Source organism: Peromyscus maniculatus, chromosome 9 (assembly GCF_049852395.1).
Source record: "Peromyscus maniculatus bairdii isolate BWxNUB_F1_BW_parent chromosome 9, HU_Pman_BW_mat_3.1, whole genome shotgun sequence".
Classification (NCBI taxonomy): domain Eukaryota; kingdom Metazoa; phylum Chordata; class Mammalia; order Rodentia; family Cricetidae; genus Peromyscus; species Peromyscus maniculatus.
This window is the reverse complement of record NC_134860.1, coordinates 40,891,100-40,914,035: the sequence shown is the minus strand read 5'-3', so window position 1 is coordinate 40,914,035 and position 22,936 is coordinate 40,891,100. Positions and strand designations below refer to the sequence as shown.

At 48.5% G+C, this 22,936-nt stretch overlaps 1 protein-coding gene across 1 annotated transcript in view; it reads left to right on the top strand.

The window, feature by feature from the left end:
- Nucleotides 1-22,936, top strand: part of Nid2 (nidogen 2) — a 63,619-nt gene that overhangs the window by 9,841 nt on the left and 30,842 nt on the right. The window contains exons 3-6 of the mRNA XM_042284701.2: nt 7,197-7,429; nt 10,928-11,652; nt 21,531-21,680; nt 22,291-22,536. Coding sequence (XP_042140635.2) covers nt 7,197-7,429; nt 10,928-11,652; nt 21,531-21,680; nt 22,291-22,536 — 1,354 coding nt within the window. The remainder of the gene's footprint in view (nt 1-7,196; nt 7,430-10,927; nt 11,653-21,530; nt 21,681-22,290; nt 22,537-22,936) is intronic.

Sequence of the window (22,936 nt, the reverse complement as noted above, 5' to 3'; positions counted from 1 at the left end):
CTGAGGTGTGGTTTTCACTGAAATCTTAAGGTGTGCAGGTGCTCAGGGATGTTCTTTCCCACACTGACTTGAGAAGACCAGGTGCTGGTCCTTTTGTTCCTGCCATGAAACAGTGCCGTGGTAGAGCTCTATGTAAGGATTAGGTTGTTTATTTCATTTTATCTTACTCTGTGTGTGTGTGTGTGTGTGTGTGTGTGTGTGTGTCTGCCTGTGTGTGTATGATATATATGTCTGTGTGTGATTTGATGTGTGTCTGCATGTTGTGTTTGGTATGTATTTGTGTGTGTATGGTGTGTGTATGATGGATGTGAATATGTATGTCTGTGTGTATGATGTGTGTGCATAATGCGTATGTATGAGTGTGTATTATGTATGTGTGTGTATATATGAATGTGTCTGTATGATATATGTGTCTATATGGTGTGTATATGATTGTGTATATGTGCATGTGGTGTGTGTATGATATATGCATGTGTGTGGATGGCATGTGTGTGATGTGTGTGTGGATGGTGTGTGTGCATGGTGTGTGTGCATGGTATGTGTGTGTATGTGTGCGTGTTGTTTGTGCGTGGTATATGTATGATGTGTGTATAGTGTGTGTGTGTGTGGTATGTGTGTGGATGGCGTGTGCATGATGTGTATGGTATGTGTGTTTGTATGATGTGTGTGTACACACACCATGGTACGTATGCAGAGTTCAGAAGAAGAACCTCTTGGTACCAGTTCTCTCCTTCCATGTGGGTTCCTGGAATTGAACTCGGATTTCTAGGCAAGGGTTTAACGTGCTGAGCCACCCTCTAGAGGGCCCTCTGTAAGGACTCCTTACTTGGAGACTTTTCTGAATCACTGTTTCTTCCTTTGTCTGTTTTTCCTATCTTTTCTTCTTCATTGGGGAGTGGGATGGAGAAAAGTCTGTAGCTCTTCTGTCTTTTTAACTTGTCTGTCCAGGTCACTCTTCAGATATCGCCATGGGCTGTTCGGGTTTCAGGATTTGCTCTGTTCGGTGAGGGCTGTGTGCACAGGATGTGTTTTCAGTCACTCCTGTGGAAGGCAGTTCCGGATACTTGAAAGCCCTGGGATTGAGCTCTCGGTTTGATAGTTTGTTTTTTGTCTTTTTAGGTAGATTTTGGCACATATTAATCTCCCTTGCCTGGAGGATCTGTGATTTCTACATAGTTTTCTTACATCTGGTTACTTAGTAATCTTAATATTACAGTTACTGGAAATGACATCAGGAACAACATCTTCACAGTGTGAAGTGATTCTGTTAATGTTCGTTCTCTGCATGGACGCTCACATTGGGTGTGACAGAATGTTCCACCTGGCATGCAGGAATGTCTTGGTGTAACTGCATAAAATATGTGAACAAATAAGAAAGCGTTGGTCCATCCAGTTAATCTGAGGTTTCTTGAACTGTCACTTCAGAGAGCCAAGGACTGAGTACTGATACGTACTCTTTTGTTCGGTGTGTTTTTGTTTTCAAGGGAGGGTTATTGTGTTTTCATTGGGGAAGGGGTTATCGAGAACTGAGTTATGCAGTATGTGAAATGCCTTTGTTGACTAGGAATTTCGTTTGGGTTGGAAGGACCACAAGAATGGAAATTGAGAATGAGGTGGCAGGAGAGCTTGTGTTGAGCTAGGTTGTGTCCTGGGAGAAGGATGGAGGGATGCTGACGCTTGTGAAGAGGATGACGGGGTATAGGACGGTGACCTAGAGATGAGCGGAAGGATGCAGTGTTAGCCACTTTCCTCTTACTGGGATACCTGAAAAGCAGCTGGCTGTATAATTGGAGTCATGGAGGCCGGAGCTTGGGGCTGTGGCCTCGTTGTGTCTGTAGCTAGGAAGCAGAGAAAGGTGGATGTGGTTCTGAGCTTTCTCCTTGGTATGCAGTTCGGGATCCAGCTCAGGGAAAAGGTGCTGTCTATATTTAGGGTGGGTCTTCCCATCACAATTAACCGAGATGATTTCTCAGAGACATGTCCAGTGGCTGTTTTCCTTGACGATTGTAGATACGGTTTGATTGACAATCAGTAGTACCCATCACAGTTGGCCAGTGGAGGCCTTGACATGGGGATGGTGCGTGTTAAGTTGGTGCAGAGATGACAGTCATTGGTCAAGAACTGTGGATTTGCCTGGATTTGGCTTTTTAACTTCTGGAACTTCAGTCCAGAAAAAGTGTGTGTGTGTGTGTGTGTGTGTGTGTGTGTGTGTGTGTGTGTGTGTGTGTGTGTGTGTGTAGTTTACCACAAGTCTGTGATGACAAGGAGAACAGCGAATAGCTAGATATTTTGAAAATGGGTTAAAAAGCTGCTCATGTCTTCTTGAAGCCTGCCTATGAGGGAAGACACTATGAGGAACGTGAAAGTCTTGGGCGTTTTTCTTAACTCCGCAGTACCGAGGTGAATAGAGAACACCCTTCAAATGCCACTGTCCCACAGGAATGGGGGAAGAACTCACTGAGAGGAGGTTGGTGTTCGCACCAGGCAGGGGAGGCCAGAATTCATTGGTCTTACAACTCCGAGAACGTGTGTCCTTAGGAAGAGAGGACAGTGAACTTTGTCCCCATGAAGGGATCGCCTCATTTCTAACTTCGTTATCATTTTGGTAAGGTTGGATAGCCAGGTCCCTTGTGGGAAAGGTGGCATCGGCTGGCTGCTGTTTTTCTCTTGCCAAATGGCATGCTTTATTTCCGTCAGCCTGGCTGTGCCAGCGGCCTCTCAACACTGAAAGGCCATGTTCTGTATCGGGAAAGGACATGCAGGCTCCCGCGGGGTTTCTGCGAAGGCTTCGGGCCTTCTTTCTCAACAGGAAACTGGAGACACTGTAGTAGGCAGCTCCGGCCTGCTCCTCTGCACTGCTCCTCACCCTGTGGAGAGCCCCTCTCCTCTCGGGGTTCCGGGGAAGTTGAGAGCCAGTGACCCTTGGCAGTCCATCTGAGGGTTCCCTTCAGAGCCTCGGAGCCCTTCAGGGCTCTTAGAAAGCTGGTCTCTGGGAATATGAGGGCCTTTCCCTTTGGAAACCAGTCAAAGGGTATCTGTAAGGAGGGGCCCCTCAGGACCTGTGAAGTGGCCTCTTACCGATTCTCTGTGGACGTCTGTAGCCTGACAAGGGGTCTGTTCATGTGTGGGTAGTTTTCAGACAGCTCAACTCTTTTTGGAGTGTACTCTGGGATCATAATTATATTAAAAGGAAGTTTTTGTTGTTTTTTCCTCTGGTATTGGCCTATTTTAGTGGAGACAAGGAAATTAAACACTTGAGTGCTTGTCGAAAAGGTGACATAGAAAAGACACTTGGGCTTTTTAGTGGACATGAATGAACAAAGCACTAGAGGTGCAGATTCCTTCGTTAAAAGCCAGACTCCCCATGGCAGCCCTCCTCACCTCTTCCCAGGCCTCCCCACCTCCCCCTCCAGTTCTCCAGACGTAGACAGCCCTTATCTTATAGAATTTCTCTAAATTTAGAACCTGGGTTCTCGCTTATCTCGAGATGTTGACTGTGGCCGCCATGCCAGGGGCCGCCACAGTTGGTTATTTAAGGATGAGGTTCTCCGCTCTGCGTCCTTTATCTCCCTAGTTGAACTTTGTTGTGACTGAAATAAACCTCGTGCAGTGACCGGCCCCACCCTGACTGATGACATGTGCTAGGCATCTATCTACCTGAGATGGCAGTTTTGGGGAAAAGTCAGGCTTTGCTGATGAGGTAATCTACAACTACAGCCGTGGATGTAGTGGGAACTGAGTAAAGGAACCTTTTTAAAAACAAAGCAAAACAAACGGAAGGCGAGCAGACCTCCAGGTAGAGAGCACAGAGGACTGCGTAGATTTGGTGCTTTTTGAAACCATATTCTTATCTACATTTCTTTGTCCAGTCAGCCCAACTTCAGTCTAATCAATAGCATTAGATGTTGGGAAGGTAAAATTAACATTTGAGAAGTTCTAGAGTGAGACAGAAAAACCACAAGGACACATTCCTTCCTTGTATTCAAAGTTGAGGTTGTTCCTGTGCCTGGTTTTGTCTTGTTTAGCAATATGGGGAGGTAATGATTTTTCTGTCATTCATCTTCTTTATAAAGCAAGGGTCTTTAAAAAAAAAATCCCTTCCCAGTTTCCCTCTTAAATTGTGAAACAAATACGAACAGTGAGAGAGACAGACTGTAGCGTCTAGCACAATCCCTGAACTAATTCTTTGGTGGAGGAAGGTGCTAAAGGCAGGAAGGTCCTGTTGAAACTGAGTAAATGAGACACCAAGGAGTGATTCCGGAGTCACCCTGGTGTTAATTCAGCTCCATCTGTCCTCTGAAGGCTTTGGGCTCCTGCAGTGTTTATCTGCGGTCACTGGCTGCCGCCAAGCCGCCACCCCACCCCACCCCCACTCTGACGGTCTGAACACCCTCCTTTCTCTGTGGCCTCTGCCACCATCCCTGTCCCCAGTAACTCCCCGAAAACTCCAGTCATGGCGGTTTCTCTCTCCTGAAAATGCGGGCTCTTGCGGCCCTAGTCACTGACCCTGGCTCCTTCCTGAGCCTGCCGCATCAGACACGATGCTTTGGCTCCGCAGGTACTCGGCCCTGTTGAATTAACATTCAGACTGGTTAGTGAGTGGAATTTAAAACTAACCCAGGCAGCATGAGCTGAATGCACACCAGAAGGGATGCCGGAGAACAGGAGGGCTTCCATAGGGAATCACACTACCCAGCCTCAGGGGACCAGTGCTTGAAGGACAGGGCTTTCTAGGTGCAGGGAAATAGGAACACAGCATCACAACGCACAGTAGGAGTGGGAGCTATTAAACACTGTGTGGAGGGTGTAGTGAAGCCAAGCCTGGGAAGGGAGCTTGGGCCAGAGCACAGATCCTTGACTGTCTCAGCAGAGTTCACATGCTGACTTGCGGGGCAGGGGCTCTGAGCTCGCTGGCGGCCACTACTACTCATTGCCCAACCTCAAGCACATTTGCAAGTCCCTGGCTCTCTTTCCTCATCTGCAGTGTGACCAGATAAAAAGAGAATTCGGCTGTGAGAACAGGTCTTTTGATCAGCCAGTTCCTAACTGAGGCTTGCCTGCAGGGGACATCGGATGGATGGATGGATGGATGGATGGGTGGGTGGGTTGGGTGGATGGATGGGTGGGTAGGTAGATGGATGGGTGGATGGTCCAAATGGAGTTGCCGAGACACAGATTACAAACTAGGACTTGGGGTATGGGAATGAACAAGTTAATTTTGTTCCTTGTTCAGCCTCTCAAAAGAGTTTGGACTGGAGAAACTTAACAACCTTAAAAAATTTAAATATACTATTTTCCAGTTGTTTATTGAGAATGTCATGCATCCATACAATGTATTTCAGTGTACTCACTCCCCCTCTTTCTCTACTCCTGTCCGCTCACAACTTTGTGTCCTTTATTTGTTTTAATAACCCACTGTGTACAGTGAGTGCAGCCCACGTGGGCATGGGTGAGGGGTCACCCCCTGGAGCGTGTTCCACCCACCAGGGACCATACCCTACTCTTCCTCCCCAGCAGTCATCAACGGCCAGTGTCTGCTCAGCTGCAGGTGGGGTGCCCTCCGGCATCCGTGCTGGAATGTAGAGTGGCTTGATCCTGTGCGGGTCACCACACCTGCTGTGCGTTCATGAGGGCAACAGCCCTGTCATCGACAAGACATGCTTTTGACCCTTTCCCTCTGACCTCTGGCACTTAAACTCCTTCCACCTCTTCTGGGATGTTCCCTGAGCCTCCGGGGAAATAGATGTTGTAGATGGGACCCCCTGATGTAGATGGCTGAGCACCCCACAGATAGCGTGCTCTCCGTACTTTGACTAGTTAGGAGTCTACACGAACTACCATCCACCGAACAAGATGCTCCCCTGGTGAGGACAGAGAGTTAATCTACGGGCTTGGAGGTGTAGGTATTTAGAAGGCAGTTTGATATTATATCCATTGAACAAAATCAGAGCCATAGGTTCACCCCTAGGGCTTTGGAACCTCCCCAGCCATGAGTTCTTGGCCAGATTTACAATACCAGGCAAAAGTTTCCTCTGGTCAAGCAGGCTGTAAATCCACCCAGAAAAAAGTTTGATTATCCTCATAACATCCATGTTGCTTACTGCACCCATGTGTATATCTGTTTTCTTTTTTTTTTTTTTTTTTTTCCTCCCTAGACAGGGTCTCATTGTGTAACACAGCCTTGGCTGTTCTGGAACTTGCTTTGTAGACCAGGCTGGCCTCGAACTCACAGAGATCCGAACTCACAGAGACCTGCCTGCCTCTGCCTCCTGAGTGCTGGGATTAAAGGCGTGCGCCACCACCGCCCGGCCAGTACATCTTGCCAGGGCTTTTGTTTTGTAGCTCTCTCAGCGGTCTCAGTAGGGGAGGCCGTTGATGCCTTTTCTCCCTCGGCAGCCTGCACTAGCCGGGGTGGAAGCTTCCTGGTTAGTCCTGGTTAGTCCTGGTTAGTCCTGGCTTGATTTCTCCAAGGCCTTTGACCTACATGTGCAGCCTCATCAGCTATAGGGTCTCCTTACCATCACGTGCTGGCGGGTGACCCTGAGCCATCACAGGAGGCAGCACCGGTACGGGCATCTCTGCGACACCCTTGACCAGCGACAACTTGTGGAGCAGGTGTCCTACCCCTGGCACTCAGCTCCTGTTTTTGTTTGTTTGTTTGTTTCCCGAGACAGGAGTTCTCTGTGTTTCCTTGGCTGTCCTGGAACTCACTCTGTAGACCAGGCTGGCAGAGATCCCCCTGCCTTTGCCTCCCGAGTGCACTGGGTTTTTATTTTACAACTTAAGGCTGATGGGAGGAGCGTGATCCCCCGCGTGAAGCAATTCCCTTTAAACTTGTGTTGTGTGTGTCTTGACAAGGAGGTTTCCGTATGGCTTTATCCAGTGTCCTCAGTGTTAGTCATCCCTTCCACGACCCCTCCACTTCCCTGGGATCCTCAAGTTTCTTAACCAGTGCTTTCCTTGTGCATAACCCAACTATTGATCTAAATTGGTAGGAGAGGTTTAGAATAGTAACTCTTGTAGCTTACAAAATTATATTTGTAATTTGGAAAGAAAATTCTAAAGGAGACTGTTTAAAACCAGTGTGGGGAAATCCTAAGAAGGATTTTGGACTCTGGCACCTTGGCTCTATTCTGTTTCCCTTCTTTTGTTTATTTGTTTGTTTAAGGATGTTTGCAATTCCTGTCTGTCCACAGCTGAACACTTTCCAGGCAGTCCTGGCATCCAATGGATCTGATACCTACGCCCTCTTCCTCTATCCTGACAACGGCCTTCAGTTCTTTGGAACCCGCCCCAAAGAGTCCTACAATGTCCAGCTGCAGCTTCCCGCTAGGATGGGTTTCTGCCGAGGGGAGGCGGACGACCCGAAGAGAGAAGTGCCGTATTTCAGCCTGACTACCACTGAGCAGTCTGTGAAAAATCTCTACCAGTAAGTTATGTGGAGTGTGTGCCCGTGCTGTGCCATTGGAAGGATGTTAGGAGGGACATGATCCCAAGTGGCCGGAGACCATTGAATAATAAGCTTGGTGGCTTCTAAGGAAGGCGTTGGGTCCAAACCGGGAGCTAAGTTCGACCTTGGAGCTTCAGGCTCTCCACGGTACAAAAGGTCCTTTATTTCCCCTGTGCCGTTAGGCAAAGGAACCAGAACCAGCAGCGATTATGTGTGTGTTTGCAGAACCACTGGGGCTTGCTAGGAACAACATTATTCTTGGAGCCACATAAAAATATCCAGTAATAACTGTCTCAATGGAGGCTTTTCAGGTTAATTATTACTCAGGAGGAGGCAGCATGATTTAGTCTTTCAAACAGGTATTGTTGAAGATTAAATTACAAGTAATATAACTTGGGGCGGAGGGGAGAATGGCTGAGGCTTTTAGAAGTCTCAGGATTTCTCCTCTGGCTTCACCACCTGAAATTATGCTGATAGGTTTGCCCACAGCATTGCCAAAGACAGATCTGCGTCGTAGTCTCCCCGATGACGTCTTCTGCTGGTGTGGCCATAGGCCTTTCTGCATTTGTCTGTCCACTTAGTGCTCGTAGGAGGATGGTTGACTCCGTGTGGGCCCCTGTCTTTGCTTTATGGAATACTGGCCTACCCCACATTGCTTATTTCCTGGTTTCCCTTAGCTGCTTCTCAGTCGCACTGAATCATCACGCTTGGTTAAGGAAAACCTTACCCTTGGGCATGCATCTGTTGTACTTAGCAGCTAGAGGGTGGGCATATGGCTAACTCAGCAGAAATTTATTGGTCACTTACTATCTGCTAAGCATTGTGACAAGACATTTGCAGATGTTATCTTAATTAAATAAAACTCACTCGGCTTATAGGCGGTAAGTATAGCTATCTTCTCGATTTTTTTTTTTTAATCACCTCAAGGAAATAAAGTAAGGTGCCTATGTCTGAGTTAAATGGCCAAACCATGGTCAAGCACAGATCTGAAGCGCTAAAACATGGATTATGTTTTGTACAGAGCCTCAGTGTCCTTCCCTGTTCTGTGATCCATGCGGGGCATTGTGGGTCTCCTCACCTGCTGTGTAGTCTAGATTCTAGAACAAATTCAGCTCCTTGCCTTCTGTCTCCTCTCTTCCCATCTCCTACCCAGGAACTTCAAGACTCCCACTCCCAGGGCTGTATGGAGAGCCCTTGGAAGGAGGGCTGAGCCCTTGAAATAACTACGATTTTAAGGCACAGGCCCCGCACACTAACAACATGGAGGGCCAGGAATCACAGAACCCTGGGAAGAGACGTGGCATCTGCATGGCCACAGGAAGCGGGTGCCTGTGTGTGCGTGAGTGCGTGTGTGCGCATGTGTCTGTGTGTGCAAAGAGCCTGTGAGGAGAAGCAGTTGTGTTCCCCGCCAGAGCCGTAAAGGCCCTCACGTGTGTCACACACGTGCATGCACATGGACCCACTCCTGATCTTCTCTCATTTCTTTCTTTGATGCTTTCCAGAAAGAATCAGAATTGCCCAGAGAAGAGCACAGTGAGACGCCACCAGAATGACTGATAGATTTGGGGTACTCCATGCTTAATTAAATGAGACAAAATACAAACAACAGAATAACATGAAATCAGTGTGAGAATCGCCTGCCCCTTCTTTGAGTGACAGCCCTGCCACCTGCCCATCCAGAATGGGGTTTGCCTCCTTTTCAGCGTTTTTATGCTTGACACTGTCTTCTAGGCCCCTTTCCTCCAGATTCTGTCAATATTATCATTGTGTGGGTTTAAACCTTGAATCATATATGGCCAACATTGTGAGGACAACATTCGTGAGCTCCAGGGGCTCACAAGCATGCTCCTGGTTCCCTCTGGAGACTGATGTGTATCTCCAACAGGAAGGTCATTTTCCTCGTACTGGAATCTCCTTCTCCGTGAAGGTCATGGTCCTTCATGTTTGCAGTGCTCCTTTGAGTATGTAAATATGCACATTCAGGAAGGGGAGAGAGTAGTTAGTAAGTGTTACCCACAGGGCCTGTGCTGGGCCTTTAATGTGGGTTTCTCCCATGTTCTTCGCAAGAACTCAGGCAGGAAGGCACAGCCATCCCATTTTATGATCCAGTTTTTCTTTCTAGGAGACAAATTCTTTCTATCGGGAAGTGTTCCAAATGACCTCGGAGTGTAGGATAAACTAATTGGTTGGTTTCCCACCAGGCACTGGGGCAAGCAGCAGGATATTGATTTATGTCTCATTAGAAGGCATTTATTTAGCTTTACCCTTTCATAATTTGTATTCCCCTCCTCCTTGAAGCTTTTATAGCTGTCCATTTCCAAATTCCAGAGGCTTCCCAGCTGCAGCACCTCTGCTGTGGGGGTGGGGCTTCCTCTTAACTGATGGTCTTCAGTTTTTAAAATGACACTGCGCGTTTGGGGCGGGGGCTGTTTGGGGGGCGGTTGCTGTCCTTCCACCACCTGGAACCTGGATATAGCTCTCAGTTCTTGTTGATAAGCAGGCTTCCCCGCTGAGCCGTTTTGCCAGCCTGGATTTTTGTCTTCTGTAGTGTTGTTTATTTACAACATTGATTTCTATAAGCATGCCGAGGGAGAGGGAGAGGGAGGCCCTGCTGGTAGAATGCTCGCCTTGCGGACATGAAGCCCTGATTTGATCTCAGTACCACGTAAGCTGGCACAGTGGCTCCCACCTATTATCCCAGTATTTGGGAGGTGGAGGCAGAAGGAAGAGAAGCTCAGGGTCATCCTCTGCTACATGGTGATTTGGAGGCCAGCCTGAGCTACATGAGACCATGTCTCAAAAAATAAAGAGAAGCCGCAGCCGGTGGATATAGAAAATCACAGAAAGGAGGGCAGTCTGCTTTCTGTATCTAGGTGGACTGTAGCAGGTGCTGTAGTCCGCTTTCTGTTGTGATAAAACCCTGACCAAAAGCAGTCTGGGGAGGAAAGGGTTTATTTGGCTTATATATCCTGGGTCACAGTGCATTGAGGGAAGCTGAGGCAGGAACTCAGGCAGGACAGGAACCTGGAGGGAGGTAGGAACTGATGCAGAATATCCCATTTGGTTTTGGGTTGTAGGGCAAAAAAAAAAAAAAAAAAAAAAAAAAAGAGACAAGAGTTTCTCTGTGTGGCTTTGGAGCCTGTCCTGGAACTCACTTTGTAGACCAGGCTGGCCTCAAACTCACAGAGATCCTCCTGGCTCTGCCTCCCGAGTGCTGGGATTAAAGGCGTGAGCCACCACCGCCCAGCTTGGAGCAGATTTATAACGTGATGGTTTAGCGTTGCACGTGATACCAAACAAAAGGCAGCTTATATCAAGATTCCTGTATGATATTTTAGTTACTTACCTCGAAGGTTTGCTGCTGTTAGACATACGTCGGGGAAGATCCGGCTTGGATCTTTGTAGTCTTGGTTTTGAAATGAGTTGTGAAGGAGGACGAGGGCACCTGTAACCATCAGCTCTTTCCTTTGCTCTCAGATTAAGCAACCTGGGGATTCCTGGAGCGTGGGCTTTTCATATCGGCAGCAGGGTTCCCCTGGACAATGTCAGGCCAGCGACGGTTGGAGGCGACCTTTCCTCAGCCCGCTCTTCAGCTGCTCTGGAGCACCCCTTCAATCATGCTGCGGCCCTGGAGAGCTATTCTGAGGACAATTTCGATTATTACGACGAGAACGAAGAGGATGTTGAGTACCCACCTGTTGACCCAGGGGAGGCCTTCGAAGGCCACAGCAGAATTGATGTATCATTCAATTCAAAGGCTGATCCAGGCCCCTTGGAAAGTGGGACCTTGTCTCCAGATGCTGATCGGGCTTCTCCCTTGCCACACCCTGGTGACTGGCCACCCTATCGGGAAACCGAATTAGCTTCCTTGGACCCTCAAACCAAACAGGGGGCCTCTGTGGGAGAGGTAGAGGACCCGGATTTCAAGGACCCAGTCAAGCCTTTGGATCATATGGGTACCCGAACCCAGGCTCCTCCGGAGGCAGATGCAACTCTCCTGACTCCAGGCAAGGAAGACCTTGGGAACAGAAGCACCCAGCCCGACCCTGATGCAGGGCCAGAGCCTTCAGGGCCGGATGTTCCTGTCCCTCCTCTGGAAGGAGAAGTTCTTCCAAATTACCGAGTGTCTGGTCATGTGCCTCCGCTGAGTGGAGGGAGGTACATGGTGGGAGCGGAGGACCATGTCGGTTCTCATGATCAAGGTAAGTGCCTTGGAAAACAGCTTGTTTGAGACTTCATTTAAAAACATGTAGAATTGTCAAGCTGGACGTGGTCACTCAACTGTGCTAATCTCAGCATGGCAGGGGTGTAGCTGTAACGGTCTTACTAAATAAGAAACACAGAGCCAAATGCAGAGTTACAAAGCCCAAGAGGTCAGAGCAGTAGCTAAGAGCTGAGACTAAAACCCTTTCTTGACCCCTCGCTGCTGCCGCTGCCGTCATTCCCCTCTGAAAGAGACCTACTTCCTGTGTGTCTGTCTTTTTATTGACTTTCTGTCCTGCCTTCTCATTGGTTATAAACCCAACCACATGACCTCCTTGTCACTGCCTGTCTGTACAGACCTCCAGGTCTTCTGTGGTTGGTAATGAGATTAAAGGTGTGTGTCTCCATGCTGGTGGTGTCCTTGAACACACAGAGATCTGCCTGTCATGTGATTGGGATTAAAGGCGTGTGCTACCACTGCCAGACTTCTGCTATGGCTTGCTATTAGCTCTGACCCCCAGGCAACTTTATTTATTAACATACAAATAAAATCACATTTCGGTACAAATAAAATATCACCATGGGGGGGGGGAGGGGCTGGGGCTGAAGGCCAGCCTGGGCTATATAGAATTCTAGGCCAGTTGGCCAGCCTGGATTATAGAGGGAGAGCTTTTCCAAAACAAAACAAACAAACAAAAAAAAAAAAGAGTTCTGATTTTTCTCCTAAGTGAATAGGTGAAAAGTTTAGCAAGAAGACTGGAACTGATTTTTTTTCCTCCTTGTGTTTAAGGAGATAAATTCCCTTTGCCAAGTAAATCTTGGCAGGAGAGTTCTTCTTGGAGTCTCCTGACCATTAATAATGTGTTCTAAAAATTAAGCCTCATGGAGTGGGGAAAGAACTGGGCCGTTTTTTGCCAGCTAGCCTCTCAAGTGTAATGAAATATTTCAGTTTGCAAGTTCAGGGAAGGTGAGCCGTTTGGAGGCTTCATAGGCAGTCCAGGGTGGGGGGCTAAGCCAAATGGCTCTGACCGTGGTGAGATGTGCAGAGCTTTGGCAAACACACGAAAGCGCCCATGGGGAGGACATGGTAGACACCTGTGTCTGCCGTTGTTTCTGGTTCTGGGCCCTGCAGCTGTGGCCTTCACCACCTTGAGCCATATCCTCATTCCATGACTCACTGAGCGGAGCTGGAGGGAGGTGGGGGAATGCCAGAGAGGACAGCACTCCGTCCACACTGAGGGACCGGGAAACCGGCCCTGGGTTCATCCCCTTGTTCCGGGCCTGCTCATTGATCTCTGCCAGGAGGCCAGGGTCGGAGGTGACAACCTTCTCCATGTGTTTCACCTCTTCTGTTTTCCCATCCATGACAAAAAACATGCTAACCTAACAAAGAGGACCTTCTGGGTGCTGCCTCGACACTTTTTTTTTCTTTTGCAGTATGTGGTTTGGAGAAATACTTCAGGAGGAAAGAAAACCACTTTGTGTTTAACAGAGCATTGAGTGAGAATTAGTGGAAGAGCATTGATGTCAGATTTCAATCTTGGCTATCTTGAGGCAACTTATTTCACCCCCAAGTCTCTGATTTCTCCTAGATGTACTGCCAGGATTTGATGTGAATATATGTGAAGTTCTCAGCGCCTCCATTAGTTCTTTAAAATAGTGACTGCCGTTAATAATTTTTAGAGGATTTAAAACATTTGGAAGTGGGGTGGAGAATGAACAGAAAATGTAAAAACAAAAGGACTCATTAAAAAGTCTTTTTTGCCCTGATTCCCTTCTCCCTGATGGAGTCAGAGGAGCCACGGCTTCTGTAAATGCAAAGGCATGGACCTTTTTTTTTTCTTCTGAAGGTCCTTGAACTTTCAGATCCTTCTAACAGTCTCCAATAGTTTCCGAGCGATTTCTTTCTATTACAGGCATGAATCAAAGGTTTTCTCTAAGGGATTCTGTGCTACAGATGTGTTTCTGAGTGGCATTTGGTTGGGGGCTGTGTTTTCCAGGCCCAACAAGAGCCTGTAGTTATGGAAAAGCCAGTCTGTGGCTGCCTGCACCCGAGGTTGCTGTGGATATGGCCCAGCGCGAGACTGTAAACTAACTTACAGCACTATGAGATTTCTTTTCTTTTGTAACTCAGCTGTGGTTCTCACAGTGAGAACTTGGTAGATGATGATGTGTCAGGATGTCAGAGGTTGGGGATGGCTGTTGAGGAGCCCAGAGGGGCTGAAATGGAACTGGCCGTTGGGAATTGAGGTAATGGCATAACCCGGGAGGGGCATGAACTGTGATATTTATCAGCTGCCAAATGTAGCCAACTATTGACATCTTAAATGGCAGAATGTTTAAGAAAAGTACATTCGTGGGGAGAATGTCTAATTAGAAGCTTTTAAGTCTTAGAAGAAAAAAATTTTTAGATTTTATTTTTAAAATATTTAAGCCTGTTTGTGTGTGTGTGGAAGCCTAAGCATTAAAAAAAAATGTTGTGAGCTGTGTGAAGCGTAGAAACATGTCATTGTTATTATTTATGTGAAAGGAAATACTGGCACCCAGGAGGTTTTTCTGCCAACTGTGGGGCTGACTCTGGGTCGCTGGTAACACAAGGGTCACTGAGACCTGGCAAGGACCAGCTCCGGAGTGGACAGTCCATGGCCTCTGGTGGTGGATGGACGTGAGCTCCCCGGCAGCTCTGTTGGGTAGTTGGAGGAAAGACACTGAACCTGGTTTTCAGAATAGAAAACACCATTCCCCAAAAATTTTACCTTCCCCTTTAAGCGTGTAGCGTTCAGTTTACTTAGCCGGAGGATTAGGATTTTGTTAAAGGCCCATTAGGAGGCGTGTGCGTGTGCACGCAGGAGCACGTCTTTGCAAGTGTGTGGAGGATGGAGGACAACTTTGAGTGAGTGTCATCCTCAAGAGTGCCATTAACATTGTCTCTTGCTGGCCTAGAACTTGTCAAATAGCCTGGACGGTGGCCAGGACGCCCTAGAGAGCCGCCTCTCGGTATTGTTTTGTTTTTTAAACATGGGTTCTGGGAATCAACCTTGGGTCCTAATGCTTGCAGAGCAAGTACTTTCCTAACAGAGCCATTGTTCCAGTCCTATAGATTATCCATCCATCCATCTGTCTGTCTCCCTCCCTCCCTTCCTATCTGTCATCTATTTATTTTTGAGATAGGCTCTCATTCTGTAGCCCTGGCTTGCTTGGAACTTGTATGTCAACAGAGAGCCACCTGCCTCTGTCTTCTGAGTTCTGGGATGTTGGTGTGCACCAACATGCTTGGCTACCTACAGACTGTTTCTTTCTTTCTTTTTTTTTTTAAATTCAGAATTCTAGATTCTTTTCAAATTATGTCTGTATCAGGCACACTCAGGTTCTGGCCTTGTACAATTGGCTTTACTCGGCTTTCACAGCTCACAGAGCCTGCAACACAGGGGATATGTGAGCATCCTGTCTCTGAGGTGACCAAGAAATTACCCAAGCCACCCATGTGCTCTTCTGTGGGGGAACCATGGGAGACGTTTTCTTGTGATGCAGTGTGTCTGCCGCTTCCCTGAGAAGGGACTTTGCTTTCCATTGTGATGTCTTGGTTGCTGCTCAGAATTGACTGGCGGGAGATAGTGTTCTTGTTTTGGAGGCTGAAAATGAGTAGTGTCTCGCTGAGTAAGAGGCGGCAGACATTGCAGCAGGGTCCGGGGTTCCCTGGAGGGGCTATATCTGTGCTTGTGGCTGCAGTCAGGGAAGTCTTCCTGGAGGAAGGGATGCTGGAAGTAGGTCGTGGGGTTCTGAGTCTGAGGCAAGAGAAGGGGAGAATGTGGGGACATTCTAGAAAGATGGTACAGAGGTGGAAATGGAGCCGGGGTAGGAGTGAGCTAAGGAGTTGCCAGAGAAGCTTCAGCGGATAGGGCCCAGAGTCTGCTTGCTTTGTGAGGGGCAGGTAGTGAGGCTGATGAAGGGGTCTGGGTGCTCTCGAACCTGCCGAGGCTCTTCTGTAAGAACCTTAATGTGCTCTCAGTTGGCAATGTGACCCGGAAGGGAAGGCACCTGGGCTGCAGATGCCTTGTGTGTTCTGCTCCATGGAGGGGCCTGCTCTTTCTGTTTGGAAGTCATTCTTCCTCTCTCCTTCTGGCCTTCAGGGGGTTCCATTGTGGGAGCCCACAGAGGTTTCCTAGTGAGATCCGAGCTTGCTTTACCCAGCAGGGCTGCATAAGGGGATGGCTTGACCATGTGCATGGTCACCAGGTGATTGGAAGGGTCTGCACTTGGCTGTGCCAGGGGGAGGTCTTCTGCTTCACACTTTGGCATTCCTATAAAAAGCCCTTTAGAAGAGCCAGAAGGGACTGGTGGATAAGGATCCTGGCCCTCCCGCGGCTATCTTGTGTTTCTGTCTCTCTCTCCCCTCTATATTTCTCTCTAAATCTCTTACCCCTCACTCCTCAAGAGTACCCTAGGGAAAAAGTGGGAGCGGGTCCCCCACGTTACATGAATCTTCTGATCACTGGAGGTACATTCTTGGAGGAACTCTGGCAGGCTGTGCCCTCAACCCAGCCCTCCAGGCCCCAAAGTCACACCCATGGCTACCTCCAGGTTGCTAAGATTCTCCCATACCTGTGAGGACACCCGTATGCAGAGAATTCCTTGATGGGCCCCGTCCCCTGTCCGGAAGGTGGGAGGAAGGGATCCTGTTAGTGTCCTGACCACTCGTGTAAGCTGCCACAACAACCGAAGTCTGATCAGTTCGTCACCAGCCTTGTCACCCACCCTGTAGGTACATACAGAATGACCCTGGGGGCCGGAAGGGAAGACCGGCCACTGCTGATACAAAGCAGGGCGTGGTGGTCCTGTGTCGTCTGTCACTCTGGGAGCTGAGGAAATTTGGGGAAGAGAGTCTGCTCTGCAGTGAGAACATTGGTTCCTGTTCTTCGGGTAGCTGTGCCGTGTTGTTAAAGGCACGGGTCTGCCAGGCCACTGCGGGACAGGTGCAGGAAACCCTGTGCGCACCTGTGATGCGCACCGTGGGACCCCCTCTCCCGAGGCTGCCCTCAGGCAAGCGCAGGGCTGAAGACAAGTGCTTCAACCTTTCTGAAAAGCAGGAAGACTGAAGGATGGGTCAGAACGAGTACAGAGGAGGATTTTCTGTTTTTGTTAAAAACTCCCAATTAGGATAAGACTCAAGGACTCTGGCAACGTCCTTGCTTCATTTTCTTATGTCCCCACCCCCAAGGGTATGAGAACGGTTTTTAAGAAAACATAAATGGAGCCGGGCGGTGGTGGCGCACGCCTTTAATCCCAGCACTCGGGAGGCAGAGGCAGGCGGATCTCTGTGAGTTCGAGGCCAGCCTGGGCTACCAAGTGAGTTCCAGGAAAATGCGCAAAGCTACACAGAGAAACCCTGTCTCGAAAAACCAAAAAAAAAGAAAAAAAAAAAAAAAAAAAAAAAAAAAAAAGAAAACATAAATGGTGGGGGGGGGGGGAGTGAGATTTTGCAAACCCTAGCACTAAGATGCCTTTTGCAGTTACCCAAGCTCAGATGACAAGCCAGTGACAGATTGAGCTCATTTAAACCTGGCAGCCTCGGCCCACTGCCCGCCAGACTCTGTAGCGTTTTGACCATCTATAGTTTGTGGAGGCAGAAGCTCAGATTCCTGGCATTCCTGTAGAGAGTTGGGAAGGATTGTGGGTCTGAGGTGGGCTTCAGAAACAGTCTTTTTTTAACGGTTATGTATCCAGGGTTCCTAATATACTAACCCTCCCTGTGAAGGATAGATGTGCTGTGCTGAGGGTGGGCAATGCTGTCAGGGTGGGGATGGGTTTCCGGAGCACCCCTCAGCGGCGGTCAAAGCTGCCAGTCATCTGAGTGCAGCTTCTCCCGGTTTCCCACCCTCTTCCCCCTCTCACATCTCACATCCATCAGCAAGACCCTGCTGGTTTTGGCTCTCGAGTCTCCTGGATTGCTGCTTTCTCATGCTCTTCATTAGCACTTTTGACTACCAAGACCCTAGCTCACTGAAGTCAGCCATATTTGTTCTTGGCTCCTGCCCAGGAGGATTTGCGCTTCAGAGCAGCTGTCTGGCTGACATCTAGATCCATGGCTCAGAGTGTTTAGGAAATACTCGTTCAACTGGCGGATGAATGAAAGAAAGAAAATCGCAGGAGCTGTTGGCTTTCGCCAACGCATTTCCATTTTAGGCGTTAAGTGTGCAAGTGTCTGTGCAGGTGGGTGTGGAAGAGCGTATAAGGGAAGTAAGCTTTCCTGAGTTTGGGGCTGTTGTGTAACTGAAAAGGGGGTGTGCTTGGTTCACGTTCAAGTCTCAAAATATAAATTTCCATAAAAATCTGAGGAGAGGGTCAGGTCCGCTACCAATAGGTAGTTGACCTGTCGTAGGTATGATTCACGTCTTATAGATTTTATAAGAAGCCTTTTTATCAATTTCCATTCTGGTTTCTTGTTAACTTTAGAACCCTTTTCTGAGATCAGAGAGATGGTCACCATGCCTGATGACCTGAGCGCGACCCCTAGGATTCATGTGGGAGAAAGGACTGATTCCCATGAGTTGTCCTCTGTCTCTGTCTCTGTCTCTGTCTCTGTCTCTGTCTCTGTCTCTGTCTCTCTCTCTCTCTCTCTCTCTCTCTCACACACACACACACACACACACTCTCTCTCTCTCTCTAACTAGATAAGTATTAAAATAACCCTTTTGCACGTGTAGTCTGCTGTGAGTTACTGGACAGGCCCTGTGACTCATGCTATGATCACATCTAGTGTTTTAGTTGAATTAGCCGAGCTCTCTCATCTCTGGTCTCTTCTTCATCCCACTCTTCATTTCCTGATGAGGCTTAGAGAAACTGGGGCAGTAAGTCTTCCCGAAATAACAAAGCAGGAGTGTAGCACAAATCCATCCATCGCTTGCTTCCTTCACAAGCTGAGCCATGTGTGGAAGTTGGTTTTCTTTTCTTTTTCTTTCTTTCTTTCTTTCTTTCTTTCTTTCTTTCTTTCTTTCTTTCTTTCTTTCTTTCTTTCTTTCTTTCTTTCTTTCTTTTTTTTTTTTTTTCAAGACAGGGTTTCTCTGTGTAGCTTTGGTGCCTTTCCTGGAACTCACACTCTGTAGACCAGGCTGGCCTCGAATTCACAAAGATCTGCCTGGCTCTGCCTCCTGAGTGCTGGGATTAAAGGTGTGTGCCACCACCGCCCGGAGGAAGCTGGTTTTCTTCTGATTAGACGTAACTGTGACTCCCCGGTATACCTGCATTGGATTGCCTTTTTGCCTTAGTGCCCGAGGAGGGTGAAGAAGCTGAGTTCCATCTGCACGTGCTGGAGAGTTCTGAGGAGAGGGAGTAGAGGTGGGGCTTGCCTGTGGTCTCCCAGAGGGACTGAAGGTAGCCCAGCTTGTGACCTTCCAAAGCTCCACCCTATGCTGACTCAGGGCTTTACATGTGCACCTGTCTGAGCTGGGGAAACTGCTCTTTGATACACCTGAGTTACATTCACATCTTTTTACTCACACTGTTTTTTGTTGAGATAAGGGGCATAGCTTACTCAGAAAGCTCATGCTCAGTGTGTGCACGAGGCCCTGCGATCCGTCCCCAAAACCACATGCATGCACGCACGCAACACACACACACACACACACACACACACACACACACACACCATCCCTAAATCAACGATAGCAATGAGTTTTCTACATAGAAAGGTCTGTGCTATTCTTGTGCCTTCTTTTTCCTGCAGTGAATTTTGTCACTTTTTATTTTAAAAAAAATTAATGCTTGTCATTTTCTTGTTTAAAAAAAAAGTTGAGTTATGCCTAAGTTTTTATTTTTATCAAGCTGGAATTTCTTAGGCAAGTCACTAACTCCATCCTCACAGCTCCTCACCAGCCTTTCCCTTTAACCACGGTGTTCTGACCCCATGACCCCTCGGCTTGCTGCTTCTCAAGGATGCTTTAACTGCAGAAGGAGCGCTTGTGATGCTCCCAATACGTCTCAATAAGTCTTTTTATTTGTAATGCCTGTCTGTGCTTGGGAATGTGCGCATAAGCGTAGATGCCCAAAGAGTCCAGAAGGGGGCGTTAGATCCTGTGGAGCTGGGGTTACTGGTGATGATGATACCACCCGTGTGAGTGCTGGGAACTGAACTCGGGTCCTGACTTCACTGCCATCTCCAGGCCCTTTCACCACTTCTTACCTGTGTGCTTTTCTCAACATGCGCCAAACACCCAATCCCACCTTGAGCCTTAGTTGGGTACCACTGGGGAGTAGTAAGGATCCAGAGAAGGACCCTTCAGAGTTCAGTCCCAGCTGCCCACAGCCCTCGTGACTTCCGGTGAGTCACCCTAATCCCCTTGGCTTCTGTTTCTTTATCCGGAAAACAGATTAAAAAGGGCACTTGCTACCCTGGGCTCTGGTGCAAATGGAAGGTTAATGTTAAAGCAGGCGGAAGAGTGCCTGGTCTGCATCAAGCCAACTTCGAGGTTATCTCTGTCACACTTGTGTTTGCTGGTGCACATGTTTGTGCTGGCTGCATTGCCACACACAGGGAGCTAGCTCTCCCTATCCTCTTGGTTTTTGTTCCCATCTGGAAGACTCTAAGTAAATACTGAGTTCTCCGTTTCTTCCTCCCACTCCTGTTTCCTTGTTTTCAGACTTAGCCCTGGAAGGCCACCACAACCTGTGTGTTCTAGGAGTAGCCAGAGCTGGTACTCACATCAGCACCAGTGGGCTAGAATGCTCTAAAACTCTTTCTTTATCGGAGGAAATCTGGTGTCTCTAGCCTACTCTGGGGGACTGGGAGGCAGAGGCGTACACAGCCACCCTGCCTCCTGGTGGCCGTGCTTGGAATTGGTGTATTGCCCAGCATGCCGATATAAAGCTCTCACCGGCCCTATGACCCAGTTCTCAGACACACTTGGGCGTTTTCTCTTATGAACAATGACATGATGGCACTGACTCCAGGCTCCTCTCTTTCCGCTTTCCTCTCTCCGTCCCTCCTCTCTCTTGCACAAACACCTCTCTTTAATGGGTAGAGTATGTGGGTGGTTTGGGCAACAGTCCCTTGGGCATCAAGCTTTTACTCTGGTTCACTGTAGCTTTGTGGAACGCCTGTGACCATAGCCTAGGTTGTTGGAAGTGCTGGAAAGGATGAAGCCTGCAAGGACCGAGAGTTTTTTAACCTGTTCCTTCTCTCTTTCCTCCTCAACCCGTCTGCATTTGAAGGCAAGTGTGTGTGCATCCTCTAAGTTTGGGTTCCTTAAGAGTTAGCAATAGCCAGGCAGTGGTGGTACACGCCTTTAATCCCAGCAGTCGGGAGGCAGAGGCAGGCGGATCTCTGTGAGTTTGAGGCCAGCCTGGTCTACAGAGTGAGTTCCAGGACAGGCACCAAAGCTACACAGAGAAACCCTGTGTCGGAAAAAAAAAAAAAAGAAAAAAGAAAAGAAAGAAAAAGTTAGCTATAGACCCTGGTTCTTAGCTCCCTCCTTTGCCGTGCTCTCAGAAGGTCCTCTTACGCTGAATCATACAGAATTGCTAGTGTTTGCCCATTTTTTTTTTAAACTCACCAGTTGTGTGACTTCATCAAGCGCACTCTAATCTGCAAGCAAGGCTTGCCTTCAGAACTGCGCTCAGACCACAGTGGTGCAGCCTCAACCCAGCTCTCCAGTGTTGCAATAAGACCCAGTTGGCAGCAATGACCTGAGCTTCTTGCCAGAAAAATATAAAGCAAGTTAATCCCCCAGGCTGCATGTTATTCCCGTCTCCTCGGCATCAAAACCGATTTGTTTATTGCAGTCCAGGCTGACTTTGCGGAGCAGATGCGGTGTCTGGTGGAGCTCAGTGACGAGGCTGGAACCCTTCGGCCCTTCTAATGCTTGTTTGTTTTATTTTGCAGTCTTCTCGTATAACGGTGCCAGCAGGGAAACCTGTGAACGCAGTCATGGCCAGTGCTCCCGGCATGCCTTCTGCACCGACTACGCCACTGGCTTCTGCTGCCACTGCCAGTCCAGGTTTTATGGAAATGGGAAGCACTGTCTGCCAGAAGGTGATTGACAGGCTGGGGCTGCTGTGTGTGTGTGGCGTCACCGCTTGCCTGTTTCTTGGTACAGTGTGGGCTCTGATTGGTGCTCCTTCCATCCCGGCTGTGTCAATCACAGCACTAGTGACTTGCGAGTGTTCGGTGGATGCCTGAGTAACGGATAGGTTTGGGCTGATTTCCCAGTTGGAGAATTAACTAGAAATGTGTCCACTTGGCTCATTCCTAACTCTGTAGAGCCAAAGGGGAGGGAAAAGAAGGAGAATGGGAGAGATTACAGACGGGACTGGGTCGTTAGTGAGCGGTCGGTTGGTTGGAGCATCGTCAAAGGGACTTGCTAGATGTGGTAGTACGTGCCTACAGTACTAACACTCAGGAGGAAGGTGGAAGCAGGAGGGTTGGGAGCTGAAGGCTAGCCTGGATTTCATAGTGAGCTCTAAGCTGGCATCCGTAGAGATCTTATTTCAAGAAAACCAGTATCAACGACTCTAATAATAATATTAAAGTAAGTTTTCCAAAGAGTGAGTATTAGGGAGAGGCAGGGGAGTCATTGTGCCTGTGTACACCTGTCCCCAGCCTGATGATGGCCAAGGCTGAGAGGACTGTTTCTGTCTTTCAGGAGCACCTCACCGAGTCAATGGGAAAGTGAGCGGCCACCTCCGAGTGGGTCACGCTCCTGTGCACTTCACTGACGTGGACCTACACGCTTACATCGTGGGCAATGATGGCAGAGCCTATACAGCCATCAGCCACATCCCACAGCCGGCAGCCCAGGCCCTTCTCCCCGTCATCCCAATCGGAGGCCTGTTTGGCTGGCTCTTCGCTTTGGAGAAGCCGGGCTCTGAGAATGGCTTCAGCCTCACAGGTGAGGAGAGCGCCGAGTTGGCAGTCAGGGATTCAGAAGGAGCACCTGTGGAGCACCTAGAGCCGCTTTGACTTCTGGAGAGGACGGTATCTCTCCCCTAACTCTACCCGCATGTCCTTGACATACGTAGGTCATAAGCTTTTTAAGCCGAGTCATGACTACAGAGGAGGTCATGTACCTGAATGTGGGGCTTGCTAAAAAAGTTTCTGGCTGCTCAAAAAATTTGTAAGCACGCAGTGAATACGGACGTTTCCGACAGCACTTGCCTGTGCTGTTCCACCGACTCCAGAGCAGGCTTGGCTCCGAGCACACAACAGACACTCTTTGTAAAAGCGTTGCCCGGGACCCGTGTGCTCAGATTCCAGTCTGTTGGAGGTTTTTGAATTGCAGTGTTTTTTTT